This window comes from Ascidia mentula, chromosome 2 (genome assembly GCF_947561715.1).
Source record: "Ascidia mentula chromosome 2, kaAscMent1.1, whole genome shotgun sequence".
Classification (NCBI taxonomy): Eukaryota; Metazoa; Chordata; class Ascidiacea; order Phlebobranchia; family Ascidiidae; genus Ascidia; species Ascidia mentula.
The window spans coordinates 16,195,398-16,207,563 of NC_138567.1; the positions used below are offsets into that span (position 1 = coordinate 16,195,398).

The 12,166-nt window shown below is 37.2% G+C and overlaps 2 protein-coding genes across 17 annotated transcripts in view; one reads left to right on the forward strand and one right to left on the reverse strand.

Annotated features, from left to right (window-relative positions):
* The window catches only part of LOC145890428 (NACHT, LRR and PYD domains-containing protein 12-like), a 481,386-nt gene that overhangs the window by 103,786 nt on the left and 365,434 nt on the right, over window positions 1-12,166 (reverse strand). The gene's annotated exons all lie outside the window — the stretch shown is intronic.
* Window positions 739-4,403, forward strand: LOC145890446 (uncharacterized). Its single transcript, XM_082981523.1, has 6 exons — window positions 739-944; window positions 1,296-1,539; window positions 2,035-2,276; window positions 3,223-3,345; window positions 3,659-3,906; window positions 4,191-4,403. The coding sequence occupies exons 1-6, from the start codon at window positions 752-754 to the stop codon at window positions 4,287-4,289; spliced, it is 1,149 nt and encodes a 382-aa protein (XP_082837649.1). The 5' UTR covers window positions 739-751; the 3' UTR covers window positions 4,290-4,403.

Sequence of the window (12,166 nt, forward strand, 5' to 3'; positions counted from 1 at the left end):
TTCAAAAAGTATACTTTAATTGCAAATATTCAAACTTTTACTTAAAATTTGTGCAGTTTCCTAATCACTATCGTCATTGCCTGTTTGCTGCAAGGACAGCAGCAATAGGCTGTGGTTGATCATTAGCATCGACCGGTACTTTCCTGTTAAAACCGGTTCTTGGCTCATTCACATCAATTACTTTGTAATGAATATTAACAGAGTGTGATATAACATCGTGTGCAGACAACGTGCAGAATGGTCGTTAACAAAAATGACACAAAAGCGTTTCCGAATCAACCAACTTCGGACAAAATACTTCGGTCTTACAAGTCTCCAGACTATAGTTGCAAGTTTTCTTGCGGGTGTTACGAAAAATAGTGATGTAGATTATGAGGTTTTTGAGAGTTTATACAATTATTGAAAATTGAATAATCTGAAAATAATTGAAAAACAAGTAACCACACTTTTGTTATCGGATTGAAAGGTTGTGTTTTCTATTTAAGCGGGTAAACGTTACTTGCATAAAGCCTACTGGTACCTTAAATATCATTATAACAATCGATATAGTGAATTGCTGTGTTTGTTTTTAAAGCGGAGACTTTTCACTGTATTTTCGCAACAAAATCGTTCTGACGTTGTGAGGTTGAACAAACACGGTAAAATCCCAAACGTAAAAATATAAAAAATCTGTTTTTCCAACGGACGACAAAACTAGCGTACGGATTAATAAATGTAATGGTGTTTTTCATTAGCGTCATTAATTTCAATCATGTTGCACTCTGCGTGGTTAATTGGAGCGTTAACACTGCTTGTAACAGTGGAGGGCAGAAGCAGGGGACCACCAAGATCATCTTGTGCTTCAATGAGACCTTTGGGTCATCGTGGTGGAGGAAGGTCAAGTTCACCACTCGGTTTCGCAATCAAAGCACCAAACACAATTGCTCCAGGGGGAAAAATATCAAGTACGTATATGAATAGATTTATGTGATCCAATTATAACTGAGTTATTTTGTGTTGAAAGGATTTAGGCACCAAAAAATATTTACTTTGACACCTATTTTGTCTTTACGTAAGCAATTTGTACGAAAACGTAAGATTTAGGCAGAGTCGCAAACTATTAAACTCGCCGAACAAAATCATATCCCGTCCTGAGTCACAAAACCGTTGCGGACTTGTTGTTCAGGCCGTCGATAATCTCCATAAAATTATGACTTCGGACTAAATATACGAATGTACCGAAAATACAGAGTTTGAACCGACATTTGCTCCGCACAAATTAATTCAAACGAAATTATTGTTTTCTTGTTTTTCAGTCGAGGTTCATGGACCAGAACAGTTCAAGGGTGTTTTCATTCAAGTACGCAAAGGAAATGCTGCAATATCTGTCGGAAAGTTTTCCAATCCTCCTCCCGGTTATCAGCTCATGAGTTGTTTTTGTGGTCCACCCAACAGCGGATGTAATGACGCGTTCGGACATAGCAACGGGGCATTTAAAGGAATGTCTGTGAAGGCCGAGTGGACAGCTCCTGCCAACTGCAAAGGCGACCATGTCATAATGTATGAAAACTTACGTTTAGTTTTAAACATGACTTCTAATATTGAAAAATTGGGATCTTAACCATAGACCGCATATGCTGGTCTAGCGATCACTGTACCTTCCGTAATCACAATACGCACACAAAGCACTTTTAATAACAGGATCAGCCCGGCTGTGCGATAATATATTCCTGCCTGGTCCTGTTTTTAAAACCCAGTGATTTGTGGGCGTTTAGTGTTGAATTATTTGTTTTCCAATTACACGGTTTGATTAAAGAATGGGTTTAGTACGTTTAAATTGCAACTAAATGGTCATCTTACAGATATCAAGTACATTACAACAGGGTTTAAATGTAACATGCATTTTCTTTCCCACACAGATTTTCTGAAACATTTCTTTTTTCAAACATACATAAATTTTGTAAAGCAATAAACGATGTACGACCTAATCAGATATGAAATTTTCCGCTGCACATTTTGCATCTGCAATTAGAATATGGTTTCTTTTCTGTACAGGGCGACAGTGGTCGTACGGAAGGCAAAATATCAGACTGATATTACGAAAAGCATCCGCTGTGTTCCAACCCCACCTCCACCTCCACCACCACCAGCACCAACAAGCACGCAAAACGTAACTACGACACCTATGCCAACACCATCACAAGAACCACCTCCTGTTTCAAGCACGGGAATGTCCAACACCACTATGGCTTCTAATACAACTTCATGCGAGGATATGATGACACACGTACCACCGAGTGGGTATCTTTATGATAAATGTACTATAAGAACCAAATTAGTTTAGCGACCCTGTAATTCTTCCCAAAGAAGGCCATATTAACATTTTAAAAATCTGTCCTTCTGGCACAAATAAATGTAACTTTTATTCACCGACGTTTCACCTGCCTGATCATGATACGTTTAATTGTGCCAAAAGGCCAGATTTTTTAAATATAATATGCCTGGCAGCAAAAGCAACATAATATGATAACAGTCTGAACAAATAGCTTTCCCAAACAAAACTGCGATTTTAAGCATGGTCACCAACCTCAATTTGGCAAAACGGCCAGGATACCCTGCACTAACCGCCCATAGGTAAAACCTAGAGCCACGCAAGGAATTACTATTATATTTAAAGGAGGGACACTAATACGCAGAAACAGTCTCCACTCTCTACACACAAGAATACAGCGTATTAAATATCCTCCAACAAACAACCGCCCCAACATGAGATCTGCATGGTTTTGCCACTAATTTCGCCCGTCGGCATTCAGTTTGTCACACGCCAACCACGCAACCAAATCTACTTGGGCGTATAAAAATAAACCTTAAATGAGGATAATACATAAAAATGTATGTGAGTAATAAACAACAAAAATATTGCATAATGAAAGTGAATACTGAGGTGAAGTGAATATAAAGATATGCAAATACAATGTGCAAAAAATAAAACTACAAGTCGTGTAAAGAGTTAATTTTTAACTTCTCAAATTTTAAACCGCAATGCAAATTTAAGTTTTTCAAAATGAATATAGATCTAAAATGCAAAATACAAATAGTTTCCATCTAGATATTTTACCAATCTAGTTTTTTTGCGATGACGCACTGGTCATCTACTTAAGCGATTCTGATTATTTTTTGCTAAAACGAATTTTGTGCACAATATTTTGTTCTTCAGCTTACATTGCATTTGTAATTTAACAGCTTACAACACTAGCTTTGAAACACGCAATTTGGGAAAGTGGAAAAACACCGGAGTTAGAAAGTGGATAAGGAGGTCTGGCAGAACCCCATCCTTTAACACGGGACCCAACTCTGCGGGACATGGTAACCTAATTTACAATAAAAAAAGGAAATTATTTTCACATAATTTCGTGACTTTTGTTAAACTATTTTCTCAAGTATATGAGCTGCTAATTCAGTTGCATGGGACTGCAAGCGTGTTGCGAGATTATTTCAATTAGAACTAAAAAGAGAGTTGAACAAACGCAGAAATACTTATTCTGTAGTTGTAACTTATTCTGTTGAATTACTATAAAAATATAATTCTGACAGATTTTGGTAAGTTAAAAATAAACCCTTAACATCCTTTTACCCAAAAATCTTTTGAATATTTTAACACTTTATCCCAAATGTTTAGGAAGGTATTACCTTTACACCGAGACGTCGTTTATGCCATCTGGAGTCCGGTTTGTTCTGGAAACTTCCAGAGATTTAGTCGGATGTTTTTGTTTTCACTTTCTGCAACAACACAACGTGAATAACATGAGGATGCCACATCACATATTCCGTGTGTTCGTTAATAAAGAGAAAAAGTTGGAAATTGTCAAACGAAATACAATGTGGAAACGTTATTACGTTCAAGTGAAATCGGCCGAACCTGTGAAGGTACACGAGTGTCTTCTGCATATTCACTGTCTGTAAATGAAATAATGTGGGAGACGAAAAAATGCATGTCTTGGGACGCCCAGAAAAATATGTTGCATTCTTACCTAAATAGGGGGAATTTAACACACCGTGTTAAAGAAGTCAAGTAATTTGGAAAACTAATTTAAATACAACGTCCTGACGCCTACTCCCTTGGAGTTGATGAGGAATTTGAGTATCAATATAAATAATACTTTATATTTATCTATTTTTTACTTAAAATGATCCAAGCACTTTTGTTTTAGATCAAACTTGTTGGAATCCGTGGAAGAAACTTCATGGGAGATATGGCAGTGGATGACTTGTTTTTCACCCACGGAAAATGCCCAGATTATGGGAATTGACGGCTGATCCTGATGTAAATAAATACTGCATGGAGAATAAATTGCAGTAATTTGAAAGAAATATGTCTTGTGAATTTCCATGTTACATTACAAAACGATCATGAGAAAATAAATAGTCGCAAATATTCATCTATTATTGGAAGTATGAGGCCAGCCAGGGTGCCTTTTGGGACAAAAACCTTTTGGCAAGACGTATATTTTATCATATTTCGCTTATCATCGGACACTTTAACGGTTTTATCCTCAAACCCAAGTATCACCGAGCGAAAGTAATTTCTAATGTTAAATTCACTTCCTAAAACAGTAGCAGTTTACACCTCATCAGCAATAATAACCGACCGTGCAGGATTTTTCGGCAAAATATTCAACAATTGTCTCTTTTATTAAACAACTTTTTTATTTAGGCGTGTTAGTATTATCAACGTTTTGCAAAATAAAAATTAGAATGACATACTTCATTTGAAATGGAGGCATTCTGTACAAAAATAATCAGGTTTTAAAATGATATCCTATGTTCATAAACAAGTTTGTGCTTTTGCCGTTAAATAATCTTTTATTTTTACTAGATTCGAGCATATCCTCGAAACAAAATAGCTATTATCAAAACGGATATTTGATGAAAAATATAAAATTTTAGTGAGGTTTCAAATTTCTTTCAGAGAAAAACAGTTATTTTGTTGTTGTGCCCTGCTTTTGAAGTTAGTTTTTTCTCATTTTTTTTAGCTTTTTTCCATTTCTCTCTTAGGCGAAACTGCTGTATCGCAGTAAGTCAGTTTACGTGCCGTACAAGTCAGTAGCCTGAAACATAATGACCTTATTAACTTTGTTTTTAACCAAATGCGTTTTCGAGTCTAGGAAAGTTTATATATGCTTCAAGTTCCGGTAAACACAATCTTATGAATGTCAAATAGAATGCTAGAGACTATTAGTATTATTTCCAAAGGAAAATTTACAAGTTCAGGTTCACAGTCTTCGCAGCCAAGGCATTGCAGTCAAGCTGGATTATTTACTCTCCCAGTGAGGTTTGGACTCACGACCCTGGGCTAACCAGGCCCAACGCTCTGCCGACTGAGCTACAGAAGCTCTAGTTTCACGTGGTATATTGTGACCAAGGTACACTGATGCTCGAGCGCACAACTCAGGCGACCTTCACATACGTAGAGGATCTCCACCACCGTAATCAGACAACGCAGAGGTGATACCATGCTTTGGCATAGAAAGGCAGGACCTAACGCTCTGCCTTGGCTGCGTAGCCTTTGAACTGTGTGGCCTTAATTCGGAAAATCCAGAAGGCCCAAATTGTATAAAATATAGATGCAAACATACTGCAACCACGGAATAAATTTCATTACTTGGTCGAAAACCCCAGTAAATTGGAAAACTGGTTTTGACAAAGTGAGATACCCACAGCATGTAATGATAATGTGAACTTTTTTACTATTTCGAAACCTTTCGATAAAAATTGTCGAAGTAATAATCCGAAACCTTCGAAACCTTGCGCGTTTCGATAAAAATTGACCTTTTTACTTTTACAATCCAGTAACAGCATATCATGGAGCCACATGTAAAATACGTATGTCACAAACCTTATCCAAATTATAATTACTTATATTCTAAATTATTGGACACTATTTTGTAGACATTCCAAAAACAACTGACCAAAATACACTCAATTTGACGTTTCAATACGTTGAACTTCACATGGTAACGCAACCAATTATTTTGTTTCACTTTTAACGAAATATATATGAGAGGCAAATAAGAACTTTTCAACTAAACAATGTTGGTCTCTGTTTTTTTTATTGCGTAACGCATTGGGATCACGAGTTCTGATGGATTAAAAATTTCCTGGCCAGGACAGTTTACAGAACAACCCATGCAAAAGAGTGACGTCACATCTTGTAATAGCTTTTTACTTCAAAAGGTTCACAGGCCAAGGCATTGCAGCCAATGCTGGATCAGTCACTTTTCCCGACAAATAGAAGCGAGATCTAAAAAATCAAGCCACGGAGAGGGTTAAACTCAAGACCCTGGGCAAATCAGGCCAAACGCTCTACCAATTAAGCTAACCAGACAAACGCAGAAGTGATACATTTCGCATAGCAAGGCACAATCGCCGCACAGTGCAGGCCCTTTATATTTGTACTTTTAATTTAGTTTTGCGAATAAACTGAGTTGAATTTGTGTAAGTGTAATCAACATATCAATCACAAGGTATTAAATATGATACTTTCATTAAGTTTTTGCGCAAAGCAACAAAAAACAACGAAGAAGCAAATTACTGTCATCGCTTAAATAAACGAAATGTAAAATTCTATGGACATTGCTATTCGAGTCAGAGGTAGGTCATTATTATATTATGCCTTGCATACCCAACCGTAATAAGTTGCACACATTTGCTGATAGTTTGTGGTATGTTGACATTGAGTAAAGTGCAAATATAAATTATTATCACAAAATGACATTTCAGAAAAAGCATTAAAAAGCAAAAAAACAGTTTAGTATTTGTGCATGCATTACTGCGCAACATAATCAGACACAAAGTCGTCTGATAGTCACACCAGCTGCACTGATGAGATCTTTTAGGTCGAAACAGTGGCCATCTGTCTGCAGCTTAAACAATAATCAGACACGATTGATAATTTCCTGTCCAACATAGCAGCAACGATTGAGGGCAAACAGAACATCAAACTGTGTAAAAAGAGTTCACTCTCGACTGTTTTCACACATTAAAACCACATTTACCAACAACATTTTGGGACTCCCATGGGCTCTATGTCGATGACATGTACGTCATCATAGCGAAAGACGAGGTCGCAGGGTTTCATAATCATGTCGAACAGTATCGAAACCACAATTAAGTTTACCCGAAAAACGCAACAAGACCAGATCATTCTTGGACGTAAATGTCACTGCACAACCAGACGGGAAATTCACCTCCTCAATTTTTTCAAGCCTACACACAAACCGCTACCTACAATACACCTCACACCATCCGAAACATCAAAAGCTCATTGTAACAAAACCTTATATAACAGAACGATTACACATAATGGCGATCCACACACTCGGAGAGCTGAACGCAAACACATTCGGAACGTCTTACAACTAAACACGTTCCACACTAACCTAAATCTCACACCCCACATACACAACAAACATACACAGTACTTTAGAAAACATGTTTCCCAAACCAAAAGACTGTAATTCCATGCTTCAAATTACCGGTGTGGTTCACTTAATACCTTGACTTGATTGCAACACAGTTTACATTGGCCAGACTAAACGTAATTTGACGTCTCGTATTAAGCAGCCGCAGGCAATATGGAACCCAATAAATCTGATCTATGTGCCCACATGCTTGACACCGACCACCGTATCAATTGGAAGGGGACAAAAGAATTGAAACAAGAAACAATTCTGGCAAAACGGTTGGTCGTGGAAAATTATTTTATTAATTCGCTTCCAGATATGTTGAATCGTTTTAATAGAAAATTACTTTCGCCCGTGTTTCGCAATTTTGCCTGTAACCATTCTTGACTCTTGTTTCCCATGTTTGGCCGTTTGACCCGTGATTGATGTTGTCCTGCTGTGTTTTAGCTGTTGCGCCCCTATGTACTTTTTCGTCGCTAAATTACTTGCCCTTGGGTTTGCTACAGTGTTTGTTTTATGCTCTGAAGAAGTCTAGTCGTTGGTACAGGCGAAATCCGCACATATTTACATGGCGCTTTCCACGTTAAACTTTAACATGGTTGCGCAACCAATTTTTTTTCAGTGTTAACGAAATGTGTATGAGTGACAAATAAGGATATTTCAACTAAAAAACGTTGGTCAATGTTTTGCTTATGGCGTAACACATTGGGCTCGCCTGTATGAGTGCTGATGGATTAACAATTTCCTTGCAAGCAAAGTTTATTTTACAACCCATGCAAAAGCGTGACGTCACATCTTATAATTGCCTTTTACTTCAATGACGTTTCAATGTCGTTTACCTACAATAAAAAAATTAAATATATGACATCTTCCCCACAATCACAGTATATTCCATACCTGACTATTGTGGTATTCTGGCTTACATACAAATGACTTTCCCGGCATCGCTCACGAAAAACTTTCAACTCATACAGTTTTCGAGTGAACTTATAATTTTGTTTTGTGGATAAACTGAGCCGAATTTGTGTAAGTGTAATCAATATATCAATCACAAGGCAATAAATATGATACTTATCAAAGTTGTTTTGTTTCCTATTTGTTTGTGTGACGTTTTTGCGCAAAACAACAAAAAACAACGAAGACACAAATTACTGTCATCGCTTACAAGTGAAATGAAATATTAAACAGCAAAAAACAGTTTGATGTTTGTCCATGCATTACTGCACAACATAATCAGACACGATTGATAATTTCCTGTCCAGCATAGCTGCAACGATTGTGGGCAAACAGAACGTCAAACTGTGTGAAAAGAGTTCACTCAACTGCGTGAACGAAAGGAAATCAGCTGTAAGTATCAAACTTGTTGAACAGAAAACAATTTACTTTGTTCCTGAGGCAACACAGAATTTCTGAAAACCACCTATAAATATTTTCAATTTGCGAGATATGTGAGATTAATCTACATTTAACTGCGTGTTATATAGTTTTGTGCACAAACAACAACAGTTATTGCAGTTTTGTACAGAAAAGAAGACCAACCGTTTAAAAAACTTAGATGTTATTGTGGTTTCTGAAACAAGAAAGACAGACAAAACAATAAACTAAAAAGAAACCCCCAAAAAGCAGCAGAATATTCATACAGGGTTTGTGTATAGTTGTTGCGCCAAACAGGTAGTCATGAAATGTGATCAAGACGAAAGAGTACGGACACAAAGAGGAGAAAAACATTTCAAATGCACAATTTGCAAAAAATGTTTCAAAACTGCTACGGAAGTCAAAATCCACGTACGATCACATACTGGAGAGAAACCTTACAAGTGCACGATTTGTTCAAGAGAATTTAGCATTGCAGCCAACCGAAAGAGGCATGAACGAATTCACAATGGAGAGAAGTCGTTTCGGTGCGATGTTTGCGAAAAATGTTTCAGAACTTCTACGGATGTCAAAATCCACAGACGAACTCATACTGGAGAAAAACCCTACAAGTGCACGATTTGCGAAAAACTATTCACTCAAAAAGGACATCTAGGAGTTCATCTCCAAATTCATACTGGAGAGAAACCTTTTCGTTGCGATATTTGTGAAAAATGTTTTAGAACAAAGTTTGAGGTCAAAATCCATGCACGATCACATACTGGAGAGAAACCATACAAGTGCACAATTTGTTCAAGAGGATTTAGCAATGTAAGCAATCGAAACAGGCACCTCCTTATTCACACTAAGAAGAAGTCGTTGAAATAAATTAAATTGTCGGGAATCCTGAAGATCGATCGAACAAGCAAATTTGAAGCAATGCAGTCGTCTCCATTACATAAATAAGTTGTGTAAAATTCTGTAAAAGTGTATGTTTTAATGTTGCTTTAAGAACTCTTGTCTTGTTTTCACCATGTTACGTACTGGAACATTCATAGACTTCAGTTCGTGTCGCTCACTGATACGTCAGGGCACGATTTTAAGTGTACCGCGGTGTGCACAAGACAATATATTATTTCATTCTTCTGAAAAATCTGTCATCGTCACCGTTGGATAACTTGTTACGATCCAAGTTGTTTAACAGATTAACCCGCTGTAAATTAATTTAGTTTAAGGACGAAATGTTTTTTGAAAACCACGCTCTTATTGTAACGAGTGCCAGTTTCAATGCTTTAACTCACAAATATTGAAGTCACGTGCAAGATATTGTTCGGAGTAGTTCCCCTAGTGTTTTGTAGGCTTTTATGACAGAAATTATGAAGTTTTGTTTTACTTGTGATATCTTGGTGTTTGTAGATTTAAAGTTTTGCTATACTGGTGTAGATGTTAAATGTTATCCCCTTAGCAGGAAATGTATAATCTGTTAGGAACAGTGTTACGTGAAATCAATTCGTCATCTACGTAATATAGAATGCAGCAGTATCTCTGTTTGCAGGTCACTATAAAGGTATCACTTTACATGACGCGGTAATCTGGTCTGGTAATTTGAGCCAAAACTTGATCAGTCTCTGTCGAATTTGGATCAAATGGCGGATTAAGTTTCAATTTGCGATGTGCAGTGTAGCCGAGCAAGATGTTGTTCTACTGTGTTTTGATTCATTTTAGAGCACTTAGGGGCAAAATAGGATGTCACACAAATGAAGCAATTGAATCTCCAGTAAAAAAAGTTCAGTTGTGCTGGCGAAGCTTCAAACTTAGCTGGCCAGCCAAGTAGAAGCAAGCGGTGACAAGGAATTGCAGATAAGTTAAAGCCTAAAGTGTATTTGTTTTAGCCAAAGGTATGTTGTATGTATTTTTTTATAAGTTGTCAGCATTTTTCGCAGTAGGAACATGGTTTAAATGTACATTTTTATACAGGGTTTGTGCTTGTACAGGATCCGGACAAGCCACCGGCGAGGGCAATGGTTAGACAACTCAGTATGTTTATAATATGCGATAATTGAAGTGTTTTCTTGAAAAGAAATTGAGCATCAGCTTCAATGTGAATCCACATAAAAAGGCACAGACAAGCATTACTGAACCGGACTTTTTCTGGCATTGGCACTCCGTTGCGATACAAATTGATGTCTATAATACAAATTGCCTGATTAACCAATTATTTTTTGTTTTTCATGCAATCATATTGCTCCATAATTACGAAAGTGTTCAAACTCAAATGGTTGTATATTGACTGATGAGATTTTATTCCTATTTTTGTTTTACAGGTTGATATATTAAAGCACAGAAAACTTCGGTAGGTTTTTCCCTGTGACGCTCAAAAACGTGACAACCTCTATTCCAACAACAATATGACAAGCAGTTATTTTTAAGGCAGTTTAATTCAACACAGGCACGAAGCTGAAAGTTTTTGTATCCGGTTGATGAAACGTGGTTTGCCCAACCTGCCTTCATCATCTTTCATTTAACCATTCTGGGATGGAAACCCATAGAATTCCCAGCAAGTATCTTCGAGGTGTTTCTTCACCATGCATACAATTCACCATCCTTCATATATGTTTCCATTATAGGTGATACTTTTGACCAGCCTTACAACGTGCTGAATTGCAGTTAAACGCCAATATTTCTTGCTTGCCTATCTTTCGTATTTAATTCTTAAGCAATGTAGGTATGTGAAAGCATATTGGGGTTGTTTGAACAACCGCTTGGCGGTTCATGTTCCTTCTTTCGTATAAAAGTTGGTTGTTTTGTTTCACTGCGATTTGTTGTTGTTTTTTTTCAACAGCGTAATAATAGTATTCGTGCAGTGAAGCTGTTTCCTACTGCTCTGAGCCCACTACGTTTTGTAATTTTTTTCGGGCTGTTAAACTACTTTCTGCAACAAAAATTACTGTTTCTTAAATTGCTGTGGCAAACAGCATGGGTTTATCGAACAAATCGGTAAGGTTATACCGATGTGTAATTTTCAGTATATGGTTCGGGCGTTTTTTACGAAGTGATGTAAGCCTACCCCCTTAAGGATGTGCAGCCTAGTCGGTTGCCTAGTTCGACTAATGGACGCGCCGGCCCTGAGCTCTGGTTCAACGACAATAAGGTTGTTACCTTATCCATATCTCGGTGGAAAACAGTGCTGGAAGCTGCGACAGCATCTGCCAGTTTTTTTGTTAGCTGACTAAAGTTCCTTGCAAGACTTGAATGTTTTTTTATCGCACGACAATGGCAAATGATGTTGATTTTTCTTGAAGTTTTTGGTTTGACGATGTCCTTGGATATTTGGTAAGAACTATCGTCACTGCAAGTCAGAAGAATTTGTT

Bases quoted from the DNA above. Each gene is read 5' to 3' on its own strand.
- LOC145890446 (XM_082981523.1), top strand. From the start codon at position 752: ATGTTGCACTCTGCGTGGTTAATTGGAGCGTTAACACTGCTTGTAACA. The intron at 1,540-2,034 runs GTATGAAAACTT...TTTTCTGTACAG, and splicing joins AAAGGCGACCATGTCATAAT to GGCGACAGTGGTCGTACGGA. The intron at 3,346-3,658 runs GTAACCTAATTT...CCAAATGTTTAG, and splicing joins ACCCAACTCTGCGGGACATG to GAAGGTATTACCTTTACACC.